The sequence below is a fragment of the Zonotrichia leucophrys genome, unplaced genomic scaffold, assembly GCF_028769735.1.
Source record: "Zonotrichia leucophrys gambelii isolate GWCS_2022_RI unplaced genomic scaffold, RI_Zleu_2.0 Scaffold_254_75358, whole genome shotgun sequence".
NCBI classification, from domain to species: Eukaryota; Metazoa; Chordata; class Aves; order Passeriformes; family Passerellidae; genus Zonotrichia; species Zonotrichia leucophrys.
Genome location: NW_026992459.1, coordinates 57120 through 74280, shown reverse-complemented (window position 1 = coordinate 74280; position 17161 = coordinate 57120). Strand labels below are relative to the sequence as shown.

Sequence of the window (17161 nt, the reverse complement as noted above, 5' to 3'; positions counted from 1 at the left end):
GTCCAATTGTGATCTCCAATCTGAATCCGAATTACCAAGTCCTGATCCAAGTCCAAAATCGAAAGTCCTGAATTCCCAAATCCATTCCAAATTCCCAAATCCCAAATCCTGAATTCCCAAAGTCCTGAATTCCCAAATTCCCAAAGTCCTGAATTCCCAAAGACCCAAATTCCCAAAGTCCCGAATTCCCCAAAGTCCAAAATCCTGGAATTCCCAATATTCTGAATTCCCAAATCCCCGAATTCCTGAATTCCCGAATTCCCAAAATCCCAAAGTCCCAAATTTGTGAATTCCCAAAATCCCAAATTCCTGAATTCCCAAATCCCTCAATTCCTGAATTCCCAAAGTCCCGAAATTCCAATCCAATTCCCAAAGTCCGAATCCTAAATTCCCAATCCCAAAGTCCTAAAATTCCCAATCCTAATTCCCAATTCCTAAATTCCCAAATTCCCAAATTTCTCAATTCCCAAATCCCAATTCATAAATTCCAAATCCCTAAATCCGAATCCCAAATCCTGAATTCCCAAAATCCCAAAGTCCTGAATTCCCCAATTCCCAAAATCTCGAATTCCCAAAGTCCCAAATTCCTGAATTCCCAAAGTCCCAAATTCCTGAATTCCCAAATTCCCAAATTCCTGAATTCCCAAAATCCCAAATTCCCAAATTCCTGAATTCCCAAATTCCCAAATTCCTGAATTCCCAAAATCCCAAAGTCCCAAATTCCTGAATTCCCAAATCCCTGAAATCCTGAATTACCAAAGTCCTGAATTCCCAAAATCCCAAAGTCCCAAAGTCCTGAATTCCGAAATTCCTGAATTCCCAAAATCCCAAAGTCCTGAATTCCCAAATTCCCCAAAATCCTGAATTCCCAAATTCCCGAATTCCTGATGTCCCAAGTCCCAAAATCCTGAATTCCCAAATTCCTGAATTCTTAAATTCCCAAAGTCCCAAATTCCCAAATTCCTGAATTCCCAAAGTCCCAAATTCGTGAATTCCCAAATTCCCAAATTCCTGAATTCCCAAAGTCCCAAATTCCTGAATTCCCGAATTCCCAAATTCCTGAATTCCCAAAGTCCCAAATTCCCAAATTCCTGAATTCCCAAAGTCCCAAATTCCTGAATTCCCAAATTCTCAAATTCCTAAAGTCCCAAATTAATGAATTCCCAAATCCCTGAAATCCTGAATTCCCAAAGTCCTGAATTCCCCAAATCCCTGAATTCCGAAATCCCTGAATTCCCAAATTCCTGAATTCCTGAATTCTCAAATTCCTAAAATCCCAAAGTCCCAAATTTGTGAATTCCCAAATCTCCCGAAATCCTGAATTACCAAAGTCCCAAAGTCCCAAATTCATGAATTCCCAAATCCCTGAAATCCTGAATTCCCCAAATCCCTGAATTCCGAAAACTCTGAATTCTCAAATTTCCAAATCCCCGAAATCCTGAATTCCCAAAGTCCTGAATTCCCAAAATCCTGAATTCCAAAATCCCTGAATTCCCCAGTTCCCAAAATCCTGAATTCCCAAATCCCATAAAGTCCTGAATTCCCAAAGTCCCAAATTCCCGAATTCCCAAAATCCTGAATTCCCAAAATCCCAAATTCTTGCAGTCCCATTTGCAGGTTTTTCCCAGGATTTTTCCTGTTTTTCCCATTTTACCCCCCATTCCCAGATTCCCTTTTTTCCCCCCTTTTTTCTTCCCATTTTTTTCCTTTTTTTCCCCATTTTTTCCCATTTTTACCAATTTTTCCCATTTTCCCCCCTTTTTTCCCCCATTTTCCCCAGATTTTTTTTCCATTTTTCCCCATTTTTACCCCATTTCCCCCCAATTTTTTCCCAGAATTTTCCCATTTTTCCCAGGATTTTCCCCCCCAATATTTTCCCATTTTTCCCCCCATTTTCCCCAGGATTTTCCCCCATTTTTCCCCCCATTTTTTTCCATTTTTCCCAGGATTTCCCCCCATATTTTCCCATTTTTCCCCCCTTTTTTTTTCCCATTTTTCCCCAGATTTTTTTCCATTTTCCCCAAGATTTTTCCCCCATTTTTCCCATTTTCCCCCATTTTTCCCCCCAATTTTTTCCCAGGATTTTCCCCCCATTTTTTCCCATTTCCCAGATTTTCCCCATTTTTTCCCATATTTTCCCATTTTTTCCCATTTTTCCCCATTTTCCCACCCCTTTTTTTTTTGGCCTTTTTTTCCCCCATTTTTCCCCATTTTTTTTCCCATTTTTCCCAGATTTTCCCCAGATTTTTCCGATTTTTCCCCATTTCCCCCATTTTTCCCTAGATTTTTTCCCATTTCCCCCATTTTTCCCCCAATTTTTCCCAGGATTTTCCCCCATTTTTCCCTATTTTCCCCCATTTTTTCCTATTTTCCCCCATTTTTCCCAGGATTTTCCCCCATTTTCCCCAGGATTTTTCCCATTTTTTCCCATTTTTCCCCAGATTTTTTCCATTTTTCCCAGATTTTCCCCCATATTTTCCCATTTTTCCCCCCATTTTCCCAGGATTTTCCCCATATTTTTTTTTTTTTCCCATTTTTCCCAGGATTTTCCCCCCATTTCCCCCCAATTTTTTTCCCAGAATTTTCCCATTTTTCCCCCATTTTTTCCCCCAATTTTTTCCCAGGATTTTCCCCCTCATATTTTCCCATTTTTCCCCCCATTTTTCCGCAGGATTTTCCCCAATTTTTTTTTCCAATTTTTCCCAGGATTTTTCCCCCCATTTTTTCCCATTTTCCCCAATTTTTTTCCATTTTCCCAGGATTTTCCCCCTATTTTTTCCCATTTTCCCCAGGATTTTCCCCCATTTTTCCCTAGATTTTTTCCCATTTCCCCCATTTTTTCCCCCAGTTTTTTCCCAGGATTTTCCCCCATTTTTTCCTATTTTCCCCCATTTTTTCCCAGGATTTTCCCCCCATTTTCCCCAGGATTTTCCCCCATTTTTTCCCATTTTTCCCCAGATTTTTTCCCATTTTTCCCAGGATTTTCCCCCCATATTTTCCCATTTTTCCCCCCATTTTCCCCAGGATTTTCCCCAGATTTTTTTTCCATTTTTCCCAGGATTTTCCCCCCATTTCCCCCCAGTTTTTTTCCCAGAATTTTCCCATTTTCCCCCATTTTTTCCCCCAATTTTTTCCCAGGATTTTCCCCCCATATTTTCCCATTTTTCCCCCCCATTTTCCGCAGGATTTTCCCCAGATTTTTTTTCCATTTTTCCCAGGATTTTTCCCCCCATTTTTTCCCATTTTTCCCCCCATTTTTTTCCATTTTTCCCAGGATTTTCCCCCCATATTTTCCCAATTTTCCCCAGGATTTTCCCCAGATTTTTTTCCATTTTCCCCAGGATTTTCCCCCATTTTTTTCCCAGGATTTTCCCCCCATTTTTTCCCATTTTTCCCCATTTTTTTCCCATTTTTCCCAGGATTTTCCCCCATTTTTTCCCATTTTTCCCTAGATTTTTTTCCCATTTTTCCCAGGATTTTCCCCCCATTTTTTCCCATTTTTCCCCCCATTTTCCCCCATTTTTTCCCCCAATTTTCCCCCAATTTTTCCCCCATTTTTCCCCAGTTTTTCCCAATTTCCCGTGGTTTTTCCCCATTCCCAGCAGTGTCCAGGTCGTTCCCGTCGGGCTCAGCCGGGGGCTCCGGAAAATCCTGCGGGAAAAATTCCCCAACCTGGCGCGGATGGGGGACGTCAGCGAGCTCCTCCTGGGGTGAGGGACATTGGGGACATCTTGGGGACACCTTGGGGACACCTTGGGGACATTGGGGACAATGGGGACACCTGGCGCGGATGGGGGACGTCAGCGAGCTGCTCCTGGGGTATGGGGACACTTTGGGGACACCTTGGGGACATCACAGGGACATTGGGGACACCTTGGGGACATCACAGGGACATTGGGGACAATGGGGACACCTTGGGGACATTGGGGACACCCTGGGGACATTGGGACATCGGGGACATTGGGGACACCTGGCGCGGATGGGGGACGTCAGCGAGCTGCTGATAGGGTGAGGGGACATTGGGGACATTGGGGACATTTGGGGACATTGGGGACAGTGGGGACGTTGGGGACATTGGGGACACCTTGGGGACATCACAGGGACATTGGGGACATTGGGGACCTTGGGGACACCTTGGGGACATTGGGGACACCTGGCGCGGATGGGGACGTCAGCGAGCTGCTCCTGGGGTGAGGGACATTGGGGACATTGGGGACATTTGGGGACATTGGGACACCTTGGGGACCTTGGGGACATTGGGGACACCTGGCGTGGATGGGGGACGTCAGCGAGCTCCTCCTGGGGTGAGGGACATTGGGGACACTGGGGACATTGGGGGATTGGGGACAGTGGGGACTTTGGGGACACCTTGGGGACATTGGGGACATCTTGGACACCTTGGGGACTTTGGGGACATTTGGGGACATGGGACACATTGGGGACACCATGGGGACATTGTGGGACATTTGGGGACATTGGGGACACATTGGGGACACCTTGGGGACATCAGGGACATCATGGGGACATCTTGGGGACATTGGGGACATTGGGGGAACATTGGGGACACTGGGGGTGGGACATTGGGGACACCTTGGGACATCTTGGGGACATTGGGACCCTTGGGGACGTTGGGGACACTGGGGACATCACAGGGACATTGGGGATATTGGGACATTGGGGACATTGGGGGGGACATTGGGGACAAGGGGGACACCTTGGGGACATCTGGGACACCTTGGGGACAATGGGGACATTGGGACCCTTGGGACACCTTAGGGACATTAGGGACATTGGGGACACCTTGGGGACAATGGGGACATTGGGGACACCTGGCGTGGATGGGGGACGTCAGCGAGCTGCTCCTGGGGTATGGGGACATTGGGGACATCTTGGGGACATTTGGGGACATTGGGGACATCTTGGGGACATTGGGGACACCTTGGGGACACCTTGGGGACATTGGGGACATCTTGGGGACATTGGGGACATTGGGGACATTGGGGACACCTTGGGGACATTGGGGACACCTTGGGGACATTGGGGACATTGGGGACACCTGGCGTGGATGGGGACTTCAGCGAGCTCCTCTGGGGTGGGGACATTGGGGACATTGGGGACATTGGGGACACCTTGGGGACACCTTGGGGACATTGGGGGGAGACATTGGGACATGGGGGGGACATTGGGGACACCTTGGGGACATTGGGGACACTTTGGGGACATTGGGGACATTGGGGACACCTTGGGGACATTGGGGGGACGTTGGGGACACCTGGCGTGGATGGGGGACGTCAGCGAGCTGCTCCTGGGGTATGGGGACATTGGGGACATCTTGGGGACTTTGGGGACATTGGGGACACCTTGGGGACATTGGGGGGATTGGGGACAATGGGGACACCTTGGGGACACCTTGGGGACATTGGGGACATTGGGGACATTGGGGACATTGGGGACACCTTGGGGACATCTTGGGGACATTGGGGACACCTTGGGGACATTGGGACATTGGGGACATTGGGGACATTGGGGACATGGGGACATTGGGGACATTGGGACATTGGGACACTTGGGGACACCTTGGGGACATTGGGGACACTTGGGGACATTGGGACACTTGGGACACCTGGCGCGGATGGGGGACGTCAGGAGCTCTCCTGGGGTGAGGGACATTGGGGACATCGGGGACACCTTGGGGACTTGGGGACACCTTGGGACATTGGGGACATCTTGGGGACATTGGGGACACCTTGGGGACATTGGGGACAATGGGGACACCTTGGGGACAATGGGGACATTGGGGGGACATTGGGGACATTGGGGACACCTTGGGGACATTTGGGGACATTGGGGACACATTGGGGACACTTGGGGACATCAGGGACACGGGACACTTGGGGACATTGGGGACACTTGGGGACATTTGGGGACATTGGGGACACTTTGGGGACTTGGGACACCTTGGGGAATCATGGACATCTCAGGGCATTGGGACATCATTGGGGACATTGGGGACACTTGGGACGGGGACACTTGGGACATTGGGGACATTGGGGACATTTGGGGACATTGGGGACATTGGGGACATTGGGGACATCACAGGGACATTGGGGACATTGAGGACATTGGGGACACCTTGTGGACATCAGGGACTTTGGGGACATTGGGGACATTGGGGGGATTGAGGACATTGGGGACACCTTGGGGACATTGGGGACACTTTGGGGACATCGGGGACTTTGGGGACATCTTGGGGACATTGGGGGGATTGAGGACATTGGGGACATCGGGGACACCATGGGGACACTGGGGGGGACATTGGGGACACCTGGGGGACATCTTGGGGACACCTTGGGGACATTGAGGACACTTTGGGGACACCTGGCGCGGATGGGGGGGACATCAGCGAGCTGCTGATGGGGTGAGTGACAGTGGGGACATTGGGGACACCTGGGGGACACTGGGGGGGGACATGGGGACATGAGACCTGGGGACACCTCCAGAGATGTCCCCTGTCCCTGTGTCCCCAGAGGTGTCACCGTGTCCCCCCTGTCACTGTGTCCCTGTGTCCCCTGTCCCTGTCCCTGTCCCTGTGTCCCCGTGTCCCCAGAGGTGTCACCGTGTCCCCCCTGTCACTGTGTCCCTGTGTCCCCTGTCCCTGTGTCCCTGTGTCCCCAGAGGTGTCACCGTGTCCCCCCTGTCCCTGTGTCCCTGTGTCCCTGTCCCTGTCCTGTGTCCCCAGAGGTGACTTCCCGCCGTGTCCCTGGTCCCTGTGTCCCCGGTGTCCCTGTCCCTGTTGTCCCTGTGTCCCCAGAGGTGTCACCGTGTCCCCCCTGTCACTGTGTCACCGTGTCCCCTGTCCCTGTCCCTGTGTCCCCGTGTCCCCAGAGGTGTCACCGTGTCCCTGTCCGTGTCCCCGCAGTGACCCCGCCCTGTCCCTGTCCCTGTGTCCCTGTCCCTGTGTCCCTGTGTCACCCTGTCCCTGTCCCTGTGTCCCTGTCACTGTGTCCTCAGAGGTGTCACCGTGTCCCCTGTCCCTGTCCCGTGTGTCCCTGTGTCCCAGGTGTCCCCGTGTGGTCCCCGTCCGTACCCCCAGGTGTCCCCGTGTCCGTCCCGTGTCCCCAGAGGTGTCACCGTGTCCCTGTCCCTGTCCCTGTGTCCCTGTCCCCAGAGGTGTCACCGTGTCCCTGTCCCTGTGTCCCTGTCCCTGTGTCCCTGTCCGTAGTCCCAAGGTGTCCCTGTCCCCAGAGGTGTCACCGAGTGTCACCGTGTCCCTGTCCCTGTCCCTGTTCCTGTCCCTGTCCCCGTGTCCCCGTGTCCCCAGAGGTGTCACCGTTGTCCCTGTCCCGTGTCCCTGTCCCTGTCCCGTGTCCCGTAGGTGCCACCGTGTCCCTGTCCCCAAGTGTCACCGTGTCCCTGTCCCTGTCCCCGTGTCCCCAGAGGTGCCACCGTGTCCCTGTCCCCGCAGTGACCCCGCCCTGTCCGAGAGCGAGGCGGAGCCGGACGGGCCCCAGAACGTTCTGGAACTGGCACAGAACTGTGCGGGGCGCGGGAACGCGGCGACACAGCAGAGCGCCATCAGGGTGACAGAGGTGACAATGGGGACATCAATGGGGACATCAATGGGGACATTGGGGACATCATTGGGGACATCATTGGGGACATCATTGGGGACATTGGGGACATTGGGGACATCAGTGGGGACATCCTTGGGGACATTGGAGACATCAGGGTGACACAGCAGAGCGCCATCCGCGTGACTGAGGTGACATCAATGGGGACATTGGGGACACTGGGGTGACACAGCAGAGCGCCATCAGGGTGACAGAGGTGACAATGGGGACATCATTGGGGACATTGGGGACATCAGGGTGACACAGCAGAGCGCCATCAGGGTGACAGAGGTGACATCAATGGGGACATTGGGGACATCAATGGGGACATTGGGGACATCAGAGTGACACAGCAGAGCGCCATCAGGGTGACAGAGGTGACATCATTGGGGACATTGGGGACATTGGGGACATCAGTGGGGACATCAGGGTGACACAGCAGAGCGCCATCAGGGTGACCGAGGTGACACTGAGGGGACGTCAATGGGGACATCATGGGTCATGGGGACACATGGAATTGGGGACTAGGGTGACACAGCAGAGCGCCATCGCGTGACGAGGTGACATCATTGGGACATGGGGACATCAATGGGGACATTGGGGACATCAATGGACATGGGGACATGGACATCAGAGTGACACAGCAGAGCGCCATCAGGGTGACTGAGGTGACATCAGGGGGACGTCATTGGGGACATAGTGGGGACATCAGGGTGACACAGCAGAGCGCCATCAGGGTGACAGAGGTGACAATGGGGACATTGGGGACATTGGGGACACTGGGGACATCAGGGTGACACAGCAGAGCGCCATCAGGGTGACTGAGGTGACAGTGGGGGGACATCATTGGGGACATCAATGGGACATTGGGGACATCAGGGTGACACAGCAGAGCGCCATCCGCGTGACTGAGGTGACATCAATGGGGACATCATTGGGGACATTGGGGACATCAGTGGGACCATCAGGGTGACGAGGTGACATCATTGGGGACATCATTGGGGACATTGGGGACATCAGTGGGGACATCAGGGTGACACAGCAGAGCGCCATCAGGGTGACGAGGTGACATCATGGGGACATGGGAACATCAATGGGACATGGACATTGGGGACACTGGGGTGACACAGCAGAGCGCCATCAGGGTGACCGAGGTGACATCACTGGGGACATTGGGAACATCAATGGGACATTGGGGACATTGGGGACACTGGGGTGACACAGCAGAGCGCCATCAGGGTGACCGAGGTGACAATGGGGACATTGGGGACATCAATGGGGACATCCTTGGGGACATTGGGGACACTGGGGTGACACAGAGCGCTGTGGCACTGACCGAGTGTCCCCCCCCGTGTCCATCTGTCTGTCCCCGTGTCCGTCTGTCCGTGTGTCCCTGTCCCCTGTCTGTCCCCGTCTGTCCCCATGTCCCCCCTGTGTCCCCCTGTCTGTCCCCGTGTCTGTCTGTCCCCATGTCCCTGTGTCCCTGTCCCCTGTCTGTCCCCTGTCTGTCCCCGTGTCCGTCTGTCCCCGTGTCCGTCCGTCCGTGTGTCCCTGTCCCTGTTCCCCTCTCTGTCCCCGTGTCCGTCCGTCCGTGTGTCCCTGTCCCTGTCCCCGTGTCCATCTGTCTGTCCCCGTGTCCGTCCGTCCGTGTGTCCCTGTCCCTGTCCCCGTGTCCGTCCGTCCCCGTGTCCATCTGTCTGTCCCCGTGTCCGTCCGTCTGTCCCAGATCGGGCCCCGTCTGACGCTGCAGCTGCTGAAGGTGGAGGAGGGGCTGGGCCAGGGCAACGTCCTCTACCATGGGCTGGGTGAGTGACGGGGACACACCTGGGGACACACCTGGGTGTGACACACACCTGGGACAGGGACACACACCTGTGTGAGTGACACACCTGGGGACACACCTGGGGACAGGGACACACCTGGGACAGGTGAGTGACACACCTGTACCATGGGCTGGGTGAGTGACAGGGACAGTGACACACCTGGGACACACCTGGGACAACTGGACAGGTGAGTGACACACCTGTACCATGGGCTGGGTGAGTGACAGGGACAGGGAACACCTGGACACACTGGGACAGGGACACACCTGTTGGTGACACACCTGGGACACACCTGGGACAACCTGGTGAGGACACACCTGGGACACACCTGGGACACACCTGGGACAGGTGAGGGACACACCTGGGTGAGTGACACACCTGGGGACAGGGACACACCTGGGGAGTGACACACCTGGGGACACACCTGGGACACACCTGGGTGAGTGACACACCTGTACCATGGGCTGGGTGAGTGACAGGGACAGTGACACACCTGGGACACACCTGGGACACACCTGGGACAGGTGAGGGACACACCTGGGACAGAGACACACCTGGGACAGGTGAGGGACAGTGACACACCTGGGACACGCCTGGGTGAGTGACAGGGACAGGGAACACACCTGGGACACACCTGGGGAAGTGACACACCATGGGTGGAGTGACGGGGACAGGGACACACCTGGGACATGGGACACACCTGGGACACACCTGGGGACAGGTGACACACCTGGGACAGGTGAGGGACACACCTGGGACACACCTGGGGACAGGTGACACACCTGGGACACACCTGGGTGAGTGACACACCTGTACCACGGCCTGGGTGAGTGACAGGGACAGGGACACACCTGGGACACACCTGGGACAGGTGACACACCTGGGACACACCTGGGGACACCTGTGACAATATGAGGAGGATCTCACCTGTGCCCAGGTGTATCTCAGGTGTATCTCAGGTTCCTGTGGGTAACCCAAGTGTAACCCAGGTGTAACCCAGGTGTAACTCAGGTGTAACCCGGGTGTATCCCAGGTGTATCTCAGGTTCCTGTGGGTATTTCAGGTGTAACCCAGGTGTGTTTTTACCTGCAGCCCCCAAGGGGGAGCAGGAGCTCCGCGAGCTCCAGGCTGTGCTCAGGTGTAACTCAGGTGTATCTCAGGTGTAACCCAGGTGTAACCCAGGTGTAACCCAGGCTGTACCCAGGTGTATCTCAGGTGTATCCCAGGTGTATCCCAGGTGTAACCCAGGTGTATTTGCAGCCCCCAAGGGGGAGCAGGAGCTCCGCGAGCTCCAGGCTGTGCTCAGTGATCCCAGGTAACCCAGGTGTATCCCAGGTGTATCCAGGTGTAACCCAGGTGTATTTCAGCCCCAGGGTGAGCAGAGCACTGGAGCTCCAGGCTGTGCTCAGGTGTAACCCAGGTGTACCCAGGTGTAACCCAGGTGTGTTTTCACCTGCAGCCCCCAAGGGGAGCAGGAGCTCCGCGAGCTCCAGGCTGTACCCAGGTGTATCTCAGGTGTATCTCAGGTGTATCCCAGGTGTAACCCAGGTGTATCTCAGGTGTAACCCAGGTGTAACCCAGGTGTAACCCAGGTGTATTTGCAGCCCCCAAGGGGGAGCAGGAGCTCCGCGAGCTCCAGGCTGTACCCAGGTGTATCTCAGGTGTATCCCAGGTGTAACCCAGGTGTAACCCAGGTGTATCTCAGGTGTATCCCAGGTGTATCTCAGGTGTAACCCAGGTGTGTTTTCACCTGCAGCCCCCAAGGGGGAGCAGGAGCTCCGCGAGCTCCAGGCCCGGCGCGAGCGGCGCCTCCAGGTGAGGGCGGAGCGGCGGCGGCTGCAGGAGCAGAACCTGGAGAGGAAACGGAAACAGCGCGAACAGAACAGGTGAGACACGGACAGGTGAGATGGGGACAGGGACAGGTGAGAATGGGGACGGGGACAGGAACAGGGACAGGGACAGGGACAGGGACAGGTGAGATGGGGACAGGGATAGGGGCAGGGACAGGGACAGGTGAGACGGGGACAGGTGAGACGGGGATAGGGACAGGGACAGGTGAGATGGGGACACAGGTGAGACACGGACAGGGACAGGGACAGGTGAGATGGGGACAGGTGAGACACGGACAGGTGAGATGGGGACAGGGACAGGGACAGGGACAGGGACAGGTGAGACACAGGTGGGACAGGGACAGGTGAGATGGAGACAGGGATAGGGGCAGGGACAGGGATTGGTGAGATGGGGACAGGTGGGACAGGGACAGGTGGGACAGGGACAGGTGAGATGGAAACAGGGACAGGGATTGGTGAGATGGGGACAGGTGGGACAGGGACAGGTGGGACAGGGACAGGTGAGATGGAAACAGGGACAGGGATTGGTGAGATGGGGACAGGTGGGACAGGGACAGGTGAGAGATTGGGCACAGGTGGGACAGGGACAGGGAACAGCACAGGTGAGACAGGGACAGGTAAGGGGACAGGGACAGGGACAGGTGAGATGGGGACAGGGACAGGTGAGACAGGGACAGGGACAGGTGAGGGGACAGGGACAGGCACAGGTGAGGGGACAGGCACAGGTGACACTGAGACACAGCTGAGGGTGGCAGGGTCCTCCCAGGTGAGGCTCAGGTGACACAGGTGGGGACAGAAAGGTGACGCAGGTGAGACTCACCCAGGTGTCCCTGTCTCACCTGTCCCTGTCCCCACCTGTCCTTTGTCCCCTTACCTGTCCCTGTCCCTGTCACCTGTGCCCCATCTCTCACCTGTGTCCCCACCTGTCCCTGTCTCACCTGTCCCCATCTGTCCTTTGTCCCCTCACCTGTCCCCACCTGTACTTTGTCCTTTCACCTGTCCCTGTCCCCTCACCTGTCCCTGTCCCCACCTGTTCTTTGTCCCCTTACCTGTCCCTGTCCCTGTCACCTGTGCCCCTCATCTGTCCCTGTCCCCACCTGTCCATTGTCCCCTCATCTGTCCCCACCTGTGCCCTCACCTGTCCCTGTCCCCACCTGTCCTTTGTCCCCTTACCTGTCCTTGTTCCTCTCACCTGTGCCCTCACCTGTCCCTGTCCCCACCTGTCTCACCTGTCCTTGTCTCACCTGTCCCCACCTGTCCCCACCTGTCCTTTGTCCTCTCACCTGTCCATTGTCCCCTCACCTGTGCCCTCACCTGTCCCTGTCCCCACCTGTCCCTGTCCATTGTCCTCACCTGTCCTTTGTTCCCTTACCTGTCCTTGTCCCTCTCACCTGTGCCCTCATCTGTCCCTGTCCCCACCTGTTTCACCTGTCCTTGTCTCACCTGTCCCAACCTGTCCCCACCTGTCCTTTGTCCCCTCACCTGTCCCTGTCCCTCTCACCTGTGCCCCATCTCTCACCTGTCCCCTCACCTGTCCCTGTCCATTGTCCCCTCACCTGTCCTTTGTCCCCTCACCTGTCCCTGTCCCTCTCACCTGTGCCCCATCTCTCACCTGTGCCCTCACCTGTCCCTGTCCCCACATTTTCCCCACCTGTCTCACCTGTCCCCACCTGTCCATTGTCCCCTCACCTGTCTCACCTGTCCCTGTCTCACCTGTCCCCACCTGTCCTTTGTCCTCTCTCCTGTCCCTGTTCCTCTCACCTCTGCCCTCACCTGTCCTTTGTCCCCTCACCTGTCCCCACCTGTCTCTGTCTCACCTGTCCCTGTCCCCACCTGTCCCTGTCCCCTCACCTGTGCCCCATTTCTCACCTGTCCCCTCACCTGTCCCCACCTGTCCATTGTCCCCTCACCTGTCCATTGTCCCCACCTGTCCATTGTCCCCTCACCTGTCTCACCTGTCCCCACCTGTCCTTTGTCCCCTCACCTGTCTCACCTGTCCCTGTCTCACCTGTCCCCACCTGTGCTTTGTCCTTTCACCTGTCCCTGTCCCCTCACCTGTGCCCTCATCTGTCCCTGTCCCCTCACCTGTCCCTGTCCCCACATTTTCCCCACCTGTCTCACCTGTCCCCACCTGTCCAATGTCCCCTCACCTGTCCCTGTCCCTGTCCCTGTCCCCATCTGTCCATTGTCCCCTCATCTGTCCCTGTCCCCACCTGTCCCTGTCTCACCTGTCCATTGTCCCCTCACCCGTCCCCGTCTCTCCCAGGCAGCGCAGCCTGGCCGGGATGGGCCGGGCCCCAGGTGCCCCCTCAGGTGCCACCAGCCCAGGTGCCACCACAGGTGCCACCCCTGGGGGTGACAGCGACGCCGAGGACCCGGGCACACCTGGGCCAGGTGAGGCCGAGGCGTCGGAGGAGGACGAGGCCGAATATTACAGAGAGGAGCTGGGGGAGGAGCCCGACGCAGGTGAGAGAGGGGGATTTGGGGGGTTCAGGTGGATTTTGGGGTTTTCAGGTGAATTTTTGGGTGTTCCAGGTGAGGTTTGGGGTGTTCCAGGTGAATTTGGGGGGGTCCAGGTGGATTTTAGGGTGTTCCAGGTGAGATTTGGGGGGATCAAAGGAAATTTTGGGGGGTTCCAGGTGAGGTTTGGGGAGGTCCAGGTGAGGTTTGGGGGGAATGAAAGGAAATTTTGGGGAGTTCCAGGTGATTTTGGGGAGGTTTCAGGTGAATTTAGGGGAGACTCAGCTGAATTTTGGGTGTTTCAGGTGAGATTTGGGGGGGATCAAAGGAAATTTTGGGGAGTTCCAGGTGAGGTTTGGGGAGGTCCAGGTGAGGTTTGGGGGGATCAAGGAAATTTTGGGGTGTTCCAGGTGATTTTGGGGTGTTCAGGTGAATTTTGGGTGTTCCAGGTGAGGTTTGGGGGGGATCAAAGGAAATATTGGGGTTTTCTAGGTGAGATTTGGGGGGGTCCAGGTGAGGTTTGGGGGGGATCAAAGGAAATTTTGGGGAGTTCCAGGTGATTTATGGGGAGTTCCAGGTGAATTTTGGGGTTTTCAGGTGAATTTGGGGGTTTTCAGTTGAGATTTGGGGTTTTCAGGTGAATTTTGGGGGTGTAAAGGAGAATTTGGGGTGTTCAGGTGGATTTTGGGGTGTTCCAGGTGAGGTTTGAGGGGTTCCAGGTGAATTTGGGGAGGTTTCAGGTGAATTTAGGGGAGACTAAGCTGAATTTTTGGGTGTTTCAGGTGAATTTGGGGGTGTTCGGGTGGATTTTGGGGTGTTCCAGGTGAGATTTGGGGGCGATGAAAGGAAATTTTGGGGAGTTCCAGGTGAATCTGGGGAGGTTTCAGGTGAATTTTGGGGGTGTAAAGGGGAATTTGGGGTGTTCAGGTGAGGTTTGGGGAGTTCCAGGTGGATTTTGGGGTGTTCCAGGTGAGGTTTGGGGGGATGAAAGGAAATTTTGGGGTGTTCCAGGTGAATTTGGGGGTGTTCAGGTGAATTTTAGGGTGTTCCAGGTGAGATTTGGGGGGGATAAAAGGAAATATTGGGGTTTTCCAGGTGAGGTTTGGGGGGTCCAGGTGAGGTTTGGGGGGATGAAAGGTAAATTTTGGGGTGTTCCAGGTGATTTATGGGAGTTCCAGGTAAATTTTGGGGTTTTCAGGTGGATTTTGGGGTGTAAAGGGAAATTGGGGTGTTCCAGGTGAATTTGGGGAGGTTTCAGGTGAATTTTTGGGTGTTCCAGGTGAGGTTTGGGGGGATCAAAGGAATTTTGGGTGTTCCAGGTGAATTTGGGGTTTTCAGGTGAATTTGGGGTTTTCAGGTGAGATCTGGGGTGTTCAGGTGAATTTTGGGGTTTTCAGTTGAGATTTGGGGTTTTCAGGTGGATTTTGGGGGTGTTCAGGTGAATTTTGGGTGTTCCAGGTGAGGTTTGGGGGCTTCCAGGTAAAATTTGGGGGGGATAAAAGGAAATTTTGGGGTTTTCCAGGTGAGGTTTGGGGTTTTCAGGTGAATTTTTGGGTGTTCCAGGTGAATTTTGGGTGCAAGAAAAGGAAATTTTGGGGTTTTCAGTTGAATCTGGGGTGGATCAGGGGCAATTCTGGGGCGTTCCAGGTGAATTTTGGGGTTTCCAGACAAGTTTGGGGGGAAACAAAAGGAAATTTTGGGTTTTCCCGCTGAGTCTGGGGGGGGATAAAGGAAAATTTGGGGGATTTCAGGTGATTTTGGGATTTTCCCTCCCCGGAAGTGGCTGATGAGGCCAAAATTCCTGAATTTCCGTGATTTGGGATCAAAGTAAACGCTCTGACACTTCCGGGGCCACCCCAAATCCCAACATTTCCCCCCAAATCCCCAAAATTTTATCCTTAAATTCCTTTTTTTTCCTCCCTCAACCCCTTTTTCCCTCAAATCCCATTTTTGTTCTCCTAAATCCCAATTTTCCATCCCTAAATCCCCTTTTTTCTCCCCAAATCCCAATTCTTTCCCCCAAAATCTCAATTCTTTCCCCCAAAATCCCATTTTTCCCCCCAAAATCCCAATTTTTCCCCCAAAATCCCATTTTTTCCCCCTCTAAATTCCCATTTTTCCCCGTTTTTCCCCCAGATTTGTTCCCTGGCAGCTCCAAGAGGAAGCGAAGCCGCTCGGCCGCGCCCCGAGCCCCGAAACGGCGGAAAAGGAGCCCAAAATCCACCCCTGGAACCCCAAAATTCACATCTGGAACCCCAAAATCCCACTCAGGAACCCCAAAATTCACATCTGGAACCCCAAAATCCACACCTGGAACCCCAAAATCCCATCCAGGAACCCCAAAATCCCACTCAGGAACACCAAAATTCACACCTGGATCCCAAAAATCCACACCTGGAACCCCAAAATCCACACCTGGAACCCCAAAATCCCATCCAGGAACCCCAAAATCCACCCTGGAACCCCAAAATCCCATCATGGAAAGCCCAAATTTCATCGTGGCACCCCAAAATCCCATTCAGGAACCCAAAATTCACCCTGGATCCCAAAAATCCACACCTGGAGCCCCAAATTCACACTGGAACCCAAATCCCATCCAGGAACCCAAGTTCACACCTGGAACCCCAAAATCCCATCCAGGAACCCCGAAATCCCACTCAGGAACCCCAAAATTCACACCTGGATCCCAAAAATCCACACCTGGAACCCCAAAATTCACACCTGGAACCCCAAAATCCCAACCTGGAACCCCAAAATCCCACCCAGGACACCCCAAAAACCCCAAATCCCACCCCAGGAAATCGGGAACCCCAAAATCCCAACAGGAAACCCCAAAATCCCAACCTGGAACCTCCAAATCCCACCCAGGACACCCCAAAAATCCCAAATCCCACCCAGGACACCCCAAAAATCCCAAATCCCACCGTGGGAAACTCCTGAGCCCCCAAAAAATCCCAAATTTCCCTCGGCCGGGACGGGCCCAGAAAAGGAAAAATTGAAAGGGGGAGAAAAATTTGGGAATTTTGGGGTCTCTGGGACGGATTTTGGGGAATTTTGGGATCTTGTAGGAAAAATTTGGGGTCCTCAAGGGGAGTTTTGGGATTTCCAGAAGAATTTTGGGATCCCCCCCAAAATCCCGTGGTCCCATTTCAGCTTTTCCCCAAATCCAGAGGAAATCGCCCCAAAAAATGAGGGGAAAACAACAAAAGAAGGAAAACCCCAAAAAATGTGGGGAAAAAAAAAAATCCAAAAAACAATGGGAGAAATCTCCAGAAAATGTGGGGGAAAAAAAACTCCAGAAAAATGGGAGAAAACCCCAAAAAAAGGTGAAAAAATGCAGAAATAAAGTTGGATCCACCCCAAGAACTCGTGTGGCTCTTTTGTTCTTTTCCAGGAAAAATTTCACTTTTCTACCCCC

At 54.2% G+C, this 17161-nt stretch overlaps 1 protein-coding gene across 1 annotated transcript; it reads left to right on the top strand.

Moving 5' to 3' along the window:
* Nucleotides 1-3565: 3565 nt before the first annotated feature.
* Nucleotides 3566-16935, top strand: PPAN (peter pan homolog; the record flags this gene model as incomplete). The annotated part of the gene is made up of 7 exons (XM_064700906.1): nucleotides 3566-3710; nucleotides 7466-7589; nucleotides 9337-9415; nucleotides 11190-11319; nucleotides 13550-13749; nucleotides 15880-16351; nucleotides 16914-16935. Coding segments are annotated over 7 exons (1172 nt in total), but the record flags the coding sequence as incomplete, so codon positions are not given.
* Between the last annotated feature and the right edge of the window lie 226 nt (nucleotides 16936-17161).